This window comes from Saimiri boliviensis, chromosome 11, assembly GCF_048565385.1.
Source record: "Saimiri boliviensis isolate mSaiBol1 chromosome 11, mSaiBol1.pri, whole genome shotgun sequence".
NCBI classification, from domain to species: domain Eukaryota; kingdom Metazoa; phylum Chordata; class Mammalia; order Primates; family Cebidae; genus Saimiri; species Saimiri boliviensis.
Genome location: NC_133459.1, coordinates 34538738 through 34556548, shown reverse-complemented (window position 1 = coordinate 34556548; position 17811 = coordinate 34538738). Strand labels below are relative to the sequence as shown.

At 41.0% G+C, this 17811-nt stretch overlaps 1 protein-coding gene across 1 annotated transcript in view; it reads right to left on the bottom strand.

The window, feature by feature from the left end:
- AGO4 (argonaute RISC component 4) overlaps positions 1 to 17811 on the bottom strand; it is a 49550-nt gene that overhangs the window by 29916 nt on the left and 1823 nt on the right. The window contains exons 2-7 of the mRNA XM_039474312.2: positions 13468 to 13633; positions 10822 to 10942; positions 6027 to 6208; positions 5703 to 5839; positions 5462 to 5596; positions 3714 to 3801 (exon numbers count right to left, since the gene is read on the bottom strand). Of these exons, the coding sequence (XP_039330246.1) occupies positions 3714 to 3801; positions 5462 to 5596; positions 5703 to 5839; positions 6027 to 6208; positions 10822 to 10942; positions 13468 to 13633 (829 nt within the window). The remainder of the gene's footprint in view (positions 1 to 3713; positions 3802 to 5461; positions 5597 to 5702; positions 5840 to 6026; positions 6209 to 10821; positions 10943 to 13467; positions 13634 to 17811) is intronic.

The following is a 17811-nucleotide window of genomic DNA, read 5'->3' as shown; positions in this document are numbered from 1 at the left end:
TCCTTCCTCAGCCTCCCAAACTGTTGGGATTATAGTCCTCAGCCACCATGCCAGGTGTTAATCTTGCTTTCTTTTTTCTTTTTTTGAGATGGAGTCTTACTCTTGTTGCCCATGCTGGAGTGCGATCTCTTGGCTCACTGCAACCTCTGCCTCCCAGGTTCAAGCAGTTCTTCTGCTTCAGCCTCCTGAGCAGCTGGGATTACAGGCATCTGCCAATGTGCCTGCCACCATGCCTGGCTAATTTTTGTATTTTAGTAGAGACAGGGTTTTACCATGTTGGCCAGGCCGGTCTCGAACTCTTGATGTCTAGTGATCTGCCTGCCTCGGCCTCTCAAAATGCTGGGATTAGAGGCATGAGCCACTGTGCCCAGCCCATTAATTTTGCTTTCTTAAATGTCACAGCCTTACAAAGTAATTGTGCAGTAAGGGTCATCATCTATGTGATATTTCAATATGTGTACTATAATCTTTCAGGAAAGATTATCTATAAGTCTAATTATTCTGATAGGGTTATGTGAAATAATTAAACAATGAAAAGGGCACACTTCTTGAACAAATGCTACAATTCTCAACAGTGACTTCATAAGGTTTTGGTAACTTTTTTTTTTTCTGAGAAAGAAGCCAATGGTATAATATAAATAATACATCAAATACCACTTTACAACTGTTAAGAGATTCATGTAGTGGGCAAATCAGGTCATACTGAAGAATTTATTCAACTCAGACTGAAATAATATACTTTATTTATCCAGAAGTCACCTGAAAATTTCAACTATCTAGACAAAGCCCTAGATTTTGATATGCACTAAAGTTTGAAAATTAAGAATCATGAATCTAAAACAAAGTCAGACTAGAACATAAGCAAAAAACGGTGTATGGGTGGAGGCTGAGTAACCAAAATAATGTAAAGTGTAGTAAAGTATATACTATATATTTAACTCTTTATTTAGAAAAGCCAATATTTATGTTTATGTCAGACATAAGTTTAATGATCTTGATTACAAGAACAAGACACAAATACACAGTAATTTTTAAAGCACTTTCACATATACTGTCTGTCTCACTTAGGCACCATTCTTAGTAGATTAGAAATGTTGGGTGGAGCTAGGTGCGGTGGCTCATGCCTATAATCCCAGCACTTTGGGAGGCCGAGGCAGTTGAATCATGAGGTCAGGACATCAAGATCATCCTGGCTAATACAGTGAAACCCCATCTCTACTAAAAATACAAAAAAATTAGCCAGGCGCGGTGGCTCACGCCTGTAATCCCAACACTTTGGGAGGCCGAGGTGGGTGGATTACGAGGTCAAGAGATCGGGACCATCCTAGTCAACATGGTGAAACCCCATCTCTACTGAAAATATAAAAAATTAGCTGGGCACGGTGGTGCCTGCCTGTAATCCCAGCTACTCAGGAGGCTGAGGCAGGAGAATTGCCTGAACCCAGGAAGCGGAGGTTGCGGTGAGCCAAGATCGCGCCATTGCACTCCAGCCTGGGTAACAAGAGCGAAACTCTGTCTCAAAAAAAAAAAAAAAAAAAAAAAAATTAGCCCAGTGTGGTGGCACGCGCCTATCATTCGAGCTACTCAGGAGGCTGAGGCACGAGAATCGCTTGAATCCAGGAGACCGAGGTTGCAGCGAGCCAAGATCGTATCTCTCCAGCCTGGGCGACAGAGCAAGAATTCATCTCAAAAAAAAAAAAAAAAAAAAGTGTTGGGTGATTAGGAAAATAAGATTTGGGAAATGGGAAGGAGTACGTTGCTGGAGGATGCCATAGATACCCCAACAGCTGGAACAAGTGACAGCTACCTACAAAGGGAGGGAGAGAAATCCACACAAAACACAAAGTAATGGATGTCTTCTCCCAGCCTGGGCAACACAGTGGGACCCCATCTCTATTAAAAATACAAAAATTAGCAGCTGGGTGTGGTGGTTCATGCCTGTAATCCCAGCACTTTGGGAAGCCAAGGTGGGTGGATCACCTAAGGCTGGGAATTCAAGACCACACTGACTGACATGGAAAAAAAACCCATTTCTACTAAAAAAATACAAAATTATCTGGGTGTGGTGGTACATGCCTGTAATTCCATCTACTCAGGAGGCTGAGGCAGGAGAATTGCCTGAATCCATGAGGCAGAGGTTGCACAGAGCCTAGTTCTCACCATTGCACTCCAGCCTGGGCAACAAGAGCGAAACTCCATCTCAAAAAAAAAAATTAGCCAGGCATGGTGGTACGTGCCTTTAGTCCCAGCTACTCAGGAGGCTGAGGTGGGAGGACTGATTGAGCACGGGAGATGGAGGCTGCAGTGAGCCATGATGGTGCCAAGCACTACATATGTGTGTGTGAGTGTGTGTGTGTGTGTGTGTGTTTGTATTTTTTTAGAAGAGATATATATAATGTCTTCTCATATTTTATTTACATATATGTCTTCTCTGATAGCCTTTATATGATATCTAGGCCTTTTTATGATATTATGACCTTTTGGGCCATGTATTAAGAATTACAACAGTAGGCTGGATGTGCTGGCTCATACCTGTAGTCCCAGCACTTTGGGAAGCTGTGGCGGGTGAACTGTTTGAGCTCAGGAATTCAACACCAGACTGGACAACATAGCGAAACCTCACCTCTACAAAAAAAAAATTAGGCGGGTGTGGTAGTGCACATCTGTAGTCCCACTACTTGGAAGTCTGAGGTGGGAGGTTCACTTGAGTCCAGGAGGTGACAGAGTTAGACCCTGTCTCCAAAAGGAAAAAAAAAAAAAAAAAAAGAATGACAACAGTATAATAAAAAAAACTTATAATGACTCTGCATTATTAAATAAAAAGATTACATAAAATGTAAAGTAGGCCGGGTGCGGTGGCTCAAGCCTGTAATCCCAGCACTTTGGGAGGCCGAGGCGGGTGGATCACGAGGTCGAGAGATCGAGACCATCCCGGTCAATATGGTGAAACCCCGTCTCTACTAAAAATACAAAAAATTAGCTGGGCACATGGTGGCACATGCCTGTAATCCAAGCTACTCAGGAGGCTGAGGCAGGAGAATTGCCTGAACCCAGGAGGCGGAGGTTGCGGTAAGCCGAGATCGCGCCATTGCACTCTAGCCTGGGTAACAAGAGCGAAACTCCATCTCAAAAAAAAAACAAAACAAAAAACATAAATTAAATTTATGTTTAACAGACTCTACTTAAGACGTAAATTGAATTAAAGGCATGGAATGTGTTTTATAAATATCTCTACCAAAAAATATCCAGAAAACATTTTAAAACTTTAGTTTTAAAAGCAAAGATTCTGGTGATCTTGAAAATTTCAGTATGAGGTAACCAATTTCTTTTTTTTTTTTTTTTTTTTTTTTGAGATGGAGTTCTGCTCTGTCACCCAGGCTGAAGTGCAATGCCATGATCTCAGCTCACTGCAACCTTTGCCTCCTGGGTTCAAGCTATTCTCCTGTGTCAGCCTCCCAAGTAGCTGGGATTACAGGTACCTGCCACCACATCTGGCTAATTTATGTAGTTTTAAGCAGAGATGAGGTTTCACCATGTTGGCCAGGCTGGTCTTGAACTCCTGACCTCAGATGATCTGCCTGTCTCAGCCTCCCAAAGTGCTGGGACACAGGTGTGAGCCACCTTGCCCGGCCAAGATAACCAATTTCTTAAGTGATTACAGTAGCTCAGTTACTAAAAATGTAATTATATTATTTTAGATGTGGTCAACATACGTTTGATGACTGGCTGGTCGTCTAGTCACATTACAAACTCGGTATTTTCGTTTCATCTGTCCACAGTGGGTCACCTCAACTTTGAGACCTGAAATTTTTTTAAAAGGCAAAACATCAGTTAATTAAAATCACAGTGACAAAAACAGATTCAAATGTTGTCTTCAAAATGGCATGACATTGTACAGTATAAAAACTGCAAGAATATGGGGATAATTTCATCATTACAGGCAAAAAACCTGAGCTAAGCAGAATAAATTAGAACTCAGATGACCTAAAATGTTCAATGTACTTTAGTTTATTAATTCAGCCAATAATTTTTTTTTTTTTTTTTTTTTTTGAGGCAGAGTTTTGCTCTTGTTGCCCAGGCTGGAGTGCAATGGCACAATCTTGGCTCACCACAATATCTCTGCCTCCCAGGTTCAAGCAATTCTCCTGCCCTCAGCCTCCGGAGTAGCTGGGATTGCAGGCATCCACCACCACGCCTGGCTGATTTTTTTTGTATAGACAGAATTTCTCCATGTTGGTCAGGCTGGTCTCAAACTCCCGACCTCAGGTTATTGACCCGCCTCGGCCTCCCAAAGTGCTGGGATTACAGGCGTGAGCCACCACGTCTAGCCCCAATAAATACTTATTAAGCATCAACTACATTCTAATGCTTATTCTCAGGTCTGGAGACAGCTCTCATGAAGCTTATATTCTAATGAGAGAAGCTAACTAATAACAAGCAAACAAGCAAAGAAGAAAAGAAATTGCCGAAGAATAATAAATGAATTTGTTACTTTATCAAAACGGAAGTTTTTTTTTGTTTTTGTTTTTGTTTTTTGTTTTTTTTGAGACGGAGTTTCGCTCTTGTTACCCAGGCTGGAGTGCAATGGCGCGATCTCGGCTCACCGCAACCTCCGCCTCCTGGGTTCAGGCAATTCTCCTGCCTCAGCCTCCTGGGTAGCTGGGATTACAGGCAAGCGCCACCATGCCCATCTAATGTTTTGTATTTTTAGTAGAGACGGCGTTTCACCACGTTGACCAGGATGGTCTCGATCTCTTGACCTTGTGATCCACCTGCCTTGGCCTCCCAAAGTGCTGGGATTACAGGCTTGAGCCACTGCACCGGGCCAAAGATTTTTCTTGCCTTTTCGGATTTCTTTTTTTTTTTGAGACAGAGTTTCGCTCTTGTTACCCAGGCTGGAGTGCAATGGCACCATCTCGGCTCACCACAACCTCCGCCTCCTGGGTTCAGGCAATTCTCCTGCCTCAGCCTCCTGAGTAGTTGGGATTAGAGGCACGTGCCACCAGGCTCAGCTAATTTTTTTTGTATTTTTAGTAGAGATGGGTTTTCACCATGTTGACCAGGATGGTCTCGATCTCTTGACCTCGTGATCCACCCGCCTTGGCCTCCCAAAGTGCTGGGATTACAGGCTTGAACCACCGCGCCCGGCTGCCAAAATGGAAGTTTTAAGTGGGTAAGGGTAGCATTTACTGAGCGCCTGATATGTGACAAGTACTACGCTAGAAAGCTTTATAATCCCAATTGCATTTGATTCTCACAACAACTCTACAAGCTATATATTATTATCTTTACCTTAGAGATGAATACACTAAGGCCCACAGTGGTTAAGAAACTTGACCAAGGTCCCACTGATAGAACTGGTTGGCCTGAGACCGAAGCCCAGGTCTGTTTGACTCCAAAGCCCAGGCTCCTTGCAGCATGCTAAGCTACTTCCCAAGACTACATTAATGCAAACACTTACCTCTGATTTCTTTGGTAAACTTGACACGCTGGGAATCTGTTAGAGGTTTGGTCTGTTCATTGATGTTCTGAATGTCTAAAACCTCACACATGAACTCAATGATAGGCTGGGCCCGGTAGAAAGCAGTTGCAGATACTAACAAACAGAGAAGGATATTTAACTTCAGGGAAAAGGGAAGGGCCAAAACAAATGAACAAAAACCAGCCCAAAGAGTTAATGGATAAAGAGAGTTCCAGCCTACCATCAATGTTGAGCATCATATTCCACATAGCAGGTCTCACAGACTGATGAAAACCAAACCAGACCTCCCTGCCCCCTCCCAGAGGGTGGTAGTAACCTTCGGGGGGTGAGAAAAAGGAACGGCCCACTGGGGTGTACCTGAAGAAATAAGAGTTTGCATGTGTCACATTAAACAGGCAAAAGGTCTTTTGTTTTGCTCTCAACTCTGGGAACTGAAATCAAATTTGAACTATGACTTATGCAGAAATTTTTCAATGGCTCCAGTGCAACCTACTAAAAATGTCTGACATTGTTTATAGGAAATAAGCCAAACCAAGGTACTAACCTCAAGGAGGGAAGGTGTCTTGTGATAACGTCAAGTGCTTGTACTGAGTCATCTGGGACTTCATTCAAGTGCCCAGCCAAAGCTTCTAAAAGTAACTGAAGGCTCACAACTGACACCCACTGAACAGATACTTTAAAGGTTTGGTCTTTACCCTCGCCTGGGAGAGTCACCTCCATATCAACCTAAGGAAAAAAATAGATGAATAAAACAATTTTTTTTTCTTTTGAGAAAGTCTTGCTCTGTCGCCCAGGCTGAAATGCAGTGGTGTGATCTCAGCTCACCACAACCTCCGTCTCCTGGGTTTAAGCAATTCTCCTGCCTCAGCCTCCTGAGTAGCTGGGACTACAGACATGCACCACCATGCCTGGTTAATTTTTGTATTTTTAGTAGAGACGGGGTTTCACCATGTTGGCCAGGTTGGTCTTGATCTCCTGACCTTACAATCTGCCCACCTTTGCCTCCCAAAGTGCTGGGATTACAGGCGTAAGCCATGGCGCCTAGACAAACATATATGTTTACAATGGCTGTGTGAAAGATCCCAAGAATATGCAGTATGATATACACATAAGGATATTTCTTTTAACTTTTTTTTTTGCAATTGGATAACACTGGAAACAACTTAAGTGTCCATGAATAGGGGAGTAATTTAATATGTAATATTATACAGCAGTAAAAAAATAAGGTAGATGTTACAACATGGATGAACCTTGAAAATATGATGGTAAATGAAATAAGCCAGATACAAAAAGGCAAATATTATATGGCCAGGCACAGTGGTCACACCTGTAATCTCAGCACTTTGGGAGGCCGAGGTGGGCAGATCATGAGGTCAGGAGCCTGAGACCAGCCTGACTAACATGGTGAAACCGCATCTCTACTAAAAATACAAAAATTAACTAGGCATGGCGGCGTGCTTGTGCTCCCAGCTACTCAGGAGGCTGAGGCAAGAGAATTGCTTAAATCTGGGAGGCAGAGGTTTCAGTGAGCCAAGATAGCACCACTGCATTCCAGCCTTGGCAACAGGGCAAGATTCCCCCTCAAAAAAAAAAAAAAGGCAAATATTTCATGATTCTATTTCTAAAAATACATTGAATAGTCAAATTTATAGAGACAGAAAGTAAAATAGTGGTTACCAGGGACAGTAGGGTGTGGGGAATTATTGTTTACTAGGCACAGAGTTTCTGTTTGGAATGATGAAAAAGTTCTGAAAATGATTAGTGATGATGGATGCCCAACAATGTGAATGTACATAATGCCATTAAACTGTAACATAAAATGGTATTTTTTTTAAAGACAGGGTCCTGTTCTGTCATCCAAGCTGGAGTGCAGTGGTACAACAATAACTTATTGCAGCCTCGAAGCCCTGGACTCAAGGGTTCCTCCCACTTTAGCCTCCCGAGTAGCTGGGACTACAGGTGCATACCACCATGCCTGGCTAATTACAAAACTTTTTGTTGAGATGGGTCTCCCTATGTTGCTCAGGCTGGTTTCAAACTACTGGCCTCCAGCAATCTTCCCATCTTGGCCTCCCACAGCACGGAGACTTTCTGCTGGGTAAAGCACTACACCCAGCCCAAAATAATAAATTTTATGTTATATATTATTTTACAACAATAAAAAACTTAAATTTGGAAAAAAAATAAGGTAGATATAAATGTACAGAAATGGAAAGATCTTCCAGGCATATTGTTAAATGAAAAGCAAATCATAGAATGACATGCAAAACAATAAGAATGCACATAAACATACATATAAATTGCTAATATACATAACATCTAAAAAGATACATACCAAACTACTATAGTAGTTTCCTTTGAAAAGAAAAATGGAATTGAGGGTGCAGATAAGTGGGGGAGGCAGTAAATCACAGCATTTCTAGATTGTCTGGATAAGTTTATTATGAGCATATGTTCACACAGTACTTTTCTAATTAAAAAAATAAATGTTTAAAAAAGTATTGTGCTACTATAATCTATTTTCGTAAGTGGGTATTATATAGTTTTCTTTAATTATAAAACCCTGCTGTTCAGATTCAGGTAATACTTTGTTAAAGTACATTGTTAATTGAGAAATTATGTAAAGATGACATAATCCACCTAAATCCTAAAGCTCATCTCATTTTTTCTTTCTTTCTTTTTCTTTCTTTCTCTCTCTCTCTCTCCTCTCTCTCTCTCTCTGTTTCTTTCTTTCTTTCTTTCTTTCTTTCTTTCGAGATGGAGTCTTGCTCTGTCGCCCACCCAGGCAGGATGGAGTGCAATGGTGCGATCTTGGCTCGCTGCAAGCTCCACCTCCCGGGTTCAAGTGATTCTCCTGCCTCAGTCTCCTGAGCAGCTGGGACTGCAGGCACGTGCCACCACACCTAGCTAATTTTTATATTTTTAGTAGGGACAGAGTTGCACCATGTTGGCCAAGATGGTCTCAATGTCCTGACCTCATGATCCACCTGCCATGGCCTCCCAAAGTGCTGGGATTACAGACATGAGCCACCGTGCCCAGCTCTCATTTTCAATTATCAGTTAACTGAGACAACAGAATATGGACAGAATAACAAATCTATCACCTTAAAAACAACTCTGGCTGGGCACGGTGGCTCATGCCTGCAATCCCAGCACTTTGGGAGGCTGAGGTGGGTGGATCACCTGGGGTCAGGAGTTTGACACCAGTTTGTCCAATATGGTGAAACTCCATCTGTACTAAAAATAAAAATAAAAATAAAAATAAAAATAAAAATAAAAATAAAAAAGGCCAGGAGCAGTGGCTTATGCCTATAATCCCAGCACTTTGGTAGGCCAAGGTAGGTGGATCACCTGAGGTCAAGAGTTCAAGACCAACTTGGCCAACATATAGTGAAACCCCTGCCTCTACTAAAAAATACAAAAATGTTCATTATCACTGGTCATTAGAGAAATGCAAATTAAAACCACATTGAGATACCATCCATCTCACGCTAGTTAGAATGGTGATCATTAAAAAGTCAGGAGACTTGGGGGGAAATGGGGGAGGGGCGGGGGGGTGGGGAGGTGGGAAGAGATAGCATGGGGAGAAATGACAGATACAGGTGAGGGGACGGAAGGCAGCAAAGCACACTGCCATGTGTGTACCTATGCAACAATCTTGCATGTTCATCACATGTACCCCAAAACCTAAAATGCAATAAAAAAACAAAAACAAAAAAAACAAAAAAAAAAAAAAAAAAAAAAAAAAAAGTCAGGAGACAACAGATGCTAGAGAGGATGTGGAGAAATAGAAACACTTTTACACTCTTCATGGGAGTGTAAATTAGTTCAACCATTGTGGGAGACAGTGTAGTGATTCCTCAAGGATCTAGAACTAAAAATACCATTTGACCCAGCAATCTCATTACTGGGCATATACCCAAAGAATTATAAATTGTTCTGTTATAAAGACACATGCACACATATGTTTATTACAGCACTGTTCACAATAGCAAAGACTTGGAACCAACCCAAATACCCACTGATGACAGACTGGATAAAGAAAATGTGTCACATATATACCATAGAATACTACGCAGCCATAAAAAAGGATGAGTTCACGTCCTTTGCAGAGACATGGATGAAGCTGGAAACCATCATTCTCAGCGAACTAACACAAGAACAGAAAACCAAACACCGCATGTTCTCACTCATAAGTGGGAGTTGAACAATGAGAACACATGGACACAGGGAAGGAAACATCACACACTAGAGACTGTCGGGGGCAGGGGGCTGAGGAAGGGATAACATTAGGAGAAATACCTAATGTAGATGATGGGGTGATGGATGCAGCAAACCACCATGGCATGTATATACCTATGTAACAAACCTGCATGTTCTGCACATGTACCACAGAACTTGAAGTACAATTAAACATTTTTAAAAGGCCAGGTGCGGTGGCTCACGCCTGTAATCCCAGCACTTTGGGAGGCAGAGACAGGCAGATCAATAGGTCAAGAGATCAAAACCATCCTGGCCAACATGGTGAAACCCCGTCTCTACTAAAAATACAAAAAAATTAGCTGGGCATGGTGGTGCACACCTGTAGTCCCAGCTACTCGGGAGGCTGAGGCAGGAGAATTGCTTGAATCTGGGAGGCGGAGGTTGCAGTGAGCTGAGATTGCGCCACTGCACTCCAGCCTGGTGCCTGGCAACGGAGCAAGACTGTCTCAAAAAATAAAAATAAATATAAAAATAAGCTGGGTGTGGTGGCAAGCACCTATAGTCCCAGCTAATTGGAAAGCTGAGGCAGGAGAATCGCTTAAACCTAGGAGATGGAAGTTGGAGTAAGCTGAGATTACTCCACTGCATGTTAGCCTGGGTGACAGAGCAAGACTCTGTCTCTCAAGAAAAAAAAAAATTAAGACATGGGTGGTGGCACATGCCTGTAATCCCAGCTACGCAGGTGGCTGGGGCAGGAGAATCACTTGAACCTGGGAGGGGGAGGTTTCAGTGAGCTGAGACCACGCCACCGCACTTCAACCTGGGTGACAGAATGAGACTCCATCTCAAACAATACAAAACACACCAAAAACCCCTAAGAATTGATGTGTTATTAGAGAAACTTTTCTTTCTGCTCACATACAGAGTTTTAAAAATTGATATATGATAGTTCTACATATTTTTTGGGTATATGTGACATTTTGGTATCAGTATGCAATATGTAATAATGAAATCAGGGTAATTAGGGCATCATCACCTCAAACATCATTTTGGGGTGTGTTGGGAAGAAAAGGAAACATTTTTGTCATGTAAATTACTACTAAATGAACTAATAATTTCTTGCTTTTAACACTTACCCTGTCCCGTCCAATTGGCAGTGGATGTGCTGTGTACATGTTTCTTTTGCCATCATACCCAGGCTGCCGATCACCAAATATCTGCATCTTGAAGTGCCGCACCATTGTATCTACTACCTCCCTTCACAGTAATGGAGATAATGGCAATTAGCTTTCAGAAATGGTGAACAGTAAGAAAAGCATCATCATACCTAAATCATTTAAATTTCAGTTCAATATTACTTAGAAAAAGTCAGAGTTAAGATTACAATTAATTCAAGTACTTTAAAAAATAGTTAACTAAAGAAAGGTAGCGACAAATATACAAAAACAACGATATGATATCAGAAGTGAGGAATAAAAAGAAAGAGAGAATAACATTTATGGTATTCTTTCAATCTCCTCTTTCCAAAATTCTCTCCTATGACAAACACAGCCTTATAAGAATAACCTGGCTGGGCACAGTGACTCACGCCTGTAATCCAAGCACTTTGAGAGGCTGAGGTAGGTGAATCACTTGAGGTCAGGAGCTTGAGATCAGCCTGAGCAACATGGTGAAACTCCGTCTCTACTAAAAATACAAAATTAGCCAGGCGTGGTGGCACACGCCTGTAATCCCAGCTGTTTGGGAGGCTAAGGCAGGAGAATCACCTGAACCTGGGAGGTGGAGGTTGCAGTGAACAGAGATTGTGCCATTGCACTCCAGCTTGGGCAACAAGAGTAAAACTCAGAAAGGAAGGAAGGAGGGAAGAAGGGAAGGAGGGAAGGAGGGAAGGAAGGAAGAAGGGAAGGAGGGAATAAGGGAAGCAGAGAAGGAGGGAAGAAGAGAGGGAGAGAAGGAGGGAAGGAAGGAAGGAGGGAAGGCGGGAAGGAGGGAAGAAGGGAAGAAGAGAGGGAGGGAGGGAGGGAGGGAGTTTGACATGGAGGTACATCACTGAATGATGACAAGTTTGTCATCAAATCAATATCCTGGCTGGGTGCAGTGGCCCAGACCTGCAACCCCAGCACTTTCGGAGGCTGAGGCAGGTGGATCATTTGAGGTCAGGAGTTTGAGACCAGCCTGGCCAACATGGTGAAACCCAGTCTCTACTGAAAAAAAAAAAAAAATACAAAAATTCACTGGGCATGGTGTAATCCCAGGTATTTGGGAGGCTGGGGCATGAGAATTGCTTGAACTCAGGAGGCAGAGGTTGCAGTGAGCAGAGATCGCACCACTGTACTCCAGCCTGGGTGGCAAAGTGAAACTCTGTCTCAAAAAATAAAATAAAATAAAATAAAATAAAATAAAATAAAATAAAATAAAATAAAATAAAATAAAATAAAATAAACATCCTTATTCAAGTATATTGGTTTTGGGAAAGAGAATCAGCAGGAATTCAAAAATCTGAGGACCAGTAATTCTAAGATGCATGACATACAAACAAATAAGTCACCCCTTTGCCTAATGCTAGTGATTTATTATTCTGTATACTATCTTGTCTTATTCCAAAGTGCTTGTCTTATTCCAAGCAGTGTAGACAAGGGAATGTTGTAAAATAGTCTCATTCCAAAAAGATTATTAATATAGCTTCTTTGGTTTTAGAATGAAAGTCTTTTTCTCAACCAAGCATGCAGAGCTTTTCTTAAGTGTTCTTGCATATATGCCAGATCATACTGTATGCAGGCCATGGAATAAATGCAGTGGCAAGGAAAGTGATGTAGAGTTTAAGATATGGACAGACCCGAGTTTGTGAGATTTTTGAATGCTAGAGTCAATGAAAAGTTAGGTGCTTTGACTTATCAACATTAATGAGTTTCATGTGTGGGAACCATATCTTAAAAGCCAAAATACACCACAACAAACTAACACATTTATATCACCACAAATGAAATCTGTGGGAAAGTCACATTTACAAACCAAATCATGTAACTGAAAAAAATTGATGGGGAGACGTGGTATCGTACATTCTCCATTTTAAAGAGCTAACTTAAGAACTATACATTTTCATACTAGAAGAGAGTAATTTCTCATCTTATATTCTTAAATTATGACCAAAGAGTTTCACAGTGAAGAGCTACTTTCACTTCTATTTTCATTTAATCTTCATGGCAACCTTGTGAAACAAGTAGGAAAATGATTATGATACTTATATTAAAGAAAAGAAAAATTCAGAATGGTCAAGTGACCTGTCCCTCGTCACACAATGACTAAGTGGCAGAACTGCATGAACTTGGACAAGTTACTTAATCTTTCACATGTCTGTTTCTTCATATGTAAAATTATGGTAATAATAATGCTTTCCTCGAAAAGTGGTTAAGCGAGCAAATACACCAAATATTTATTTATTTATTTATACAGTGTTAGGCATAACCCTGACCTGCTCATGGATATCATTCCAAGAATTGTCCTCTCTCTTAAATCATCAAATTTTTCCTCTTTACTGGATTATTCCCTTCAGCATACAAATATGCTCTAATTTCTCTCATCTTAAAAAAAAAAAAGTAAACTTTCTTGGGACAGGTGCAGTTGCTCACACCTGTAATTTGGGAGGCAAACCTGCTATTAAGAAGCCTATCATCTCAGAGAATAACAAACCCTACATGTTGGATGAATTTAGAGAACAATATGACACAGAAATAAGTTGCATGCACTTAAATATACAGAAGTCCACTCTTTCTAATCCATACCTGTTAACTCTACGAGGCCGTTTTTCAGGTTTAATATCCACATCATAGTGATACACATCTATTTTAGGAATCTGAACCTGAAAATGATTGGCTAACAGTCGAATTGGTTTTCCAACAGTTCCAAGGCCAGGACGACGAGGTGGCTGAAACAGGCTAGCCGGAGGTCCTAAAGAGATTGAAAGACATTTGCTGTGCTATTTTTTTTTTTTTTTTTTTTTAGACAGAGTTTTGCTTTTCTCCTAGGCTGCAGTGCAGTGGCTGATCCCCACTCACTCCAACCTCCGCTTTCTGGTTTCATGCGATTCTCCTGCCTCAGCCTCCTGAGTAGCTGGGATTACAGATGCCTGCCACCATGCCCAGTAATTTTTGTATTTTTAGTAGAGACGGCGTTTCACCATTTGGCCAGGCTGGTCTCGAACTCATGACCTCGTAATCCGCCAACCTCAGCCTCCCAAAGTGCTGAGATTACAGGTGTGAGCCACCATGCCCAGCCTGCTGCGCTATTTATTCTTCTTGTTGTAGATGATGATGATGATGATGGCTGCAATTATGGAGATCTTATTATTCACTGTATGTACTCTAATATAAAGAGTTTGAGATGTCTTTTGACCTAGGTTCTCTAGATTTCTAAATATTTTGCCATGTTGCTATTATTTTTAATATGAGGACATCAAGATTAGAATGATGAATTCCTCTCAGACATAGGCTACAGTATAAAATCTTGCATGACCATTAGCAGCTCTATAGCTAGGTTTACAAAATTATATGCATTGTTAAAACCATCTCTAAACTCTGGGGGCCACGATTACCAGAGCTGGAAATTATCTATTAATCTCTTATAAATTAGCCTGCATTATTATAGATTGTACATATAGGAGAAGATTAAACCACAGCTCTATTATGAATTTATTTGCTAATTTTGATAGTGAAACAATACCAATAAAGCTAGGCCTTCTCCTTTATAACTTGATATTTTTAGAACCTGGAAAATCTGAGATTTCTGGCTCATAAGGTCTAGTTTATTCCACAGACATTTATTCAATTACAACATGCCTAACCTGTGCTATTGACTCCGAAAGAAGACAGAGTCCCTTCTTTCAAGGAATGTACAGTCTAGACCAGTGGTTCTCAATCTGGGGCAATTTTGTTCCCCAGGAAACATTTGGCAAATGTCTGGACACATTTTTGGTTGTCACAACCTAAGGAGTGCTGCTAGCATCTAGTGGAAAGGACCCAGGATCCAGCTACACATTCTACAATGCACAAGACAGCCCCCCACAACAAAAAATTACCCAGTCCAAAATATATCAGTAATGCTGACAAAGAGGTTGAGAAACCCTGATGTAGACAGAGTAATCTTTCTAAGGTATTTTTAAAAAGAAAAGATTCCAAGTTAAAGAAACCTTGCACACCATCTCCCCTCTAAAAATTTCAGTATACATTATCATATTAAATTTTTAAAAAGTCATGTAATAAATAAACCTGGTTAACTTTATCTCATCAATTAGCTAATTCCCCCCACCCCCTCACAGAACTCTCTTTAAGATTTGAACATCTATTGATACTCAGCAGAAAAAGATCTTGTGGAGCATAGTCTGGGAGACACTTGTTTAGAGAAAATCCTATGCCTTTTTGATGATAATATCTAGTGCATACTGGCCTAAAAAATAAACATCTTTTCTGGTATGAATAGGCATTGAGCAAAGTGGGCTGTGCTTACAATGGAAAGTTACAACAGTAACTATTACTGGAATGGCATTTCGCTGAGAACAAAGACTTCACTAAGGAGAGAAAACTTTGAAGCAAGAAGTTGTTTTGGGCCAGGCATGTTGGCTCACGCCTGTAACGCCAGCACTTTGGAAGGCCAAGGCAGGCAAATCATCTGAGGTCAGCAGTTTGAGACCAGCCTGGCTAACATGGTGAAATCCCATCTCTACTAAAAATATAAAAATTAGCCAGTCATGGTGGTGGGCACCTGTAATCCCATCATTCATAAAGCTGAGGCAGGAGAATCGCTTGAACTGGGAGGTAGAGGTTGCAGTGAGCAGGCTGCCCCACTGCACTCCAGCTTGGGCAACAGAGGGAGACTCAGTCTAAAAAAACAATAACAAAAAGAAGTTGTTCTGGTCCAACATCACTTAAGAAAATTGAGCAAATTATGATATTTATGGTGACAGATCACCATATTCTAACACTTAAAGTATTAAAAATAGTTTTACATATTAATCATTCATTTTCCCACTATATTCTACTTATCCTTCAGAATTTGGTTTAGATGTAACCTCCTTGGAAAGCCTTTCCTGATTCTCCCAGATTAGAAGATCTGTCTTCTGTGTTCAAAAGACTCTCTGTATAGGGGAACATGTAAAGCAAGTATAAGAAACCACATCTGGTTAGGTTACCCTGTCTCCTCCACTAGACTACAAGCTCTTACAAGAAATGAACCTTCTGTTAATCTTCTCAATATCTAATGCAACAGCCATCATGTTGTAAGAATTCAATAAATGTTGAACTGAACAGTATCAATAATCCCAGATAGAATCTAAACACAGAACTAATAAAAAAAAAAATCTCCTCCCTTACTTCTTTCTCTCTCTCTCTCTCTCTCTCTCTCTCTCTCTCTCTCTGTCTTTTGTCTTTTCTCCTTCTCCTTCTCCTTCTCCTTCTCCTTCTCCTTCTCCTTCTTCTTTTTAGCCAGGGTCTTGCTCTGTTGCCCAGGCTGGAGTGCAGTGGCTGAATCATGGCTCATCGCACACTCAACCTCCTGGACTCAACCAATCCTCCCAATTCACCCTCCTGAGTAACTGGGATACCATACCCAGCTAATTTTTGTATTTTTGGTAGAGACAGGGTTTTGGGTTTTGCCATATTGCCTAGGCTGGTCTTGAACTCCAGGGCTCAAGCGATCTGCCCACCTTGGCCTCCCAAAGTACTGGGATTATAGGTATGAGCTACTGCACTCAGCTGACAATTATTTTTTAATGAAGCAAAAGCATATAATTTATACTAAAAGTATTCTTATTGCTTGGTGTTGACTTCTACTTCTAGTGTACAAGGGGACCTATCAATACAATTGAGAAGACAATTACAAACAAGGTAACAAGGTAAGAAGTAAATAGTAAATAATGTGAGAGGTGATAAACATACTGAATTAACTCACTTAAATCATATAAATAAGTCAACTCTGCATATTTCAAGATATACTTAAGCAATCACTGTACCATTCATAAAGTTGCAAGAGGCTGGGCACGGTGGCTCATGCTTGTAATCCCAGCACCTTTGAAGGCTAAGGTGGGCAGATCACCTGAGGTTAGGAGTTTGAGACCAGCTCAGTCCCTGAGTTTTATTTTTGGGGTATCCCCAAAATGTGGTAACAAAGTCAGATAACTGCATTCTCTGAAAGGGCAACAAATGTGACTTAACATAGAATAGAAGAAGTCAGCCTTAAATGAAGAGGAGATGATTAGGTTAGAAGTCAAATGACCCAAACTCTGGTCTTTATTTCACCACTTGGCTTTTTGAAAACCTGATGAAGTCACTTCATCCCTTCCGAACCTCACTTTTCTCATCTGTAAAATGGGATAGCTACCTGTCTTGCCTACCTACCAGAGGATCAAATGAGCTAATAGCTATAAAAGCACTTTACAAATTATAAAGTACTGCAAACAACAATTGCCAAAATAAGTGGTAATCTAATTACATTTCTGAGTGTTGTCAGAAACTGAACCAGGTTGGGGGGATGGGGGGGACAGAACAAGACTAGAATGCCTCAGGGACTGTTCAAGTGAGGAGGGTACAAAGCACTAGATCCAGGTGTGCTCTGCCAGAGAAGCAGGGAGATTCTCTAGGTTCTAAAACAGCCTGGATGAATCATCCCACAAGACGATCATCTCCCTTTGCTTTGATTCTATGCTTAGCAGGCAGCTACTTATTAATTGGGTTTCTAAGGTACTGCAACACCAAAAAAAGGAGTTTGCTAGAGAGCAGACAGGAAAATATTCCATTCAACAGAAAAGATCTATGTGACATTTTGGCTTATTCATCAGTGTCGTATAAATGTGGTTAGTGAGAATTAATTTTCCACAATCTGAACAATTCTGAGTGAACAGCTAAGTTCTCAACCCTTTGAAAGCCAAAATCAAACCAAAAGAAAAAAGAGTCCCTGGGCAGTGCCTAACATCACCAGGTTGATCCTTTCAATGAAATTCAGTTTATGCACACAGTTACACAGTTTCTTTTGATACCAGCTCATAAATGCAACAGTTGTTTCATTTACAAATTACTAGGGGGAGGGAAGAAACATTTGTTGAGCATCTACAGGCACTAGTCTCTGTAATAAGACTT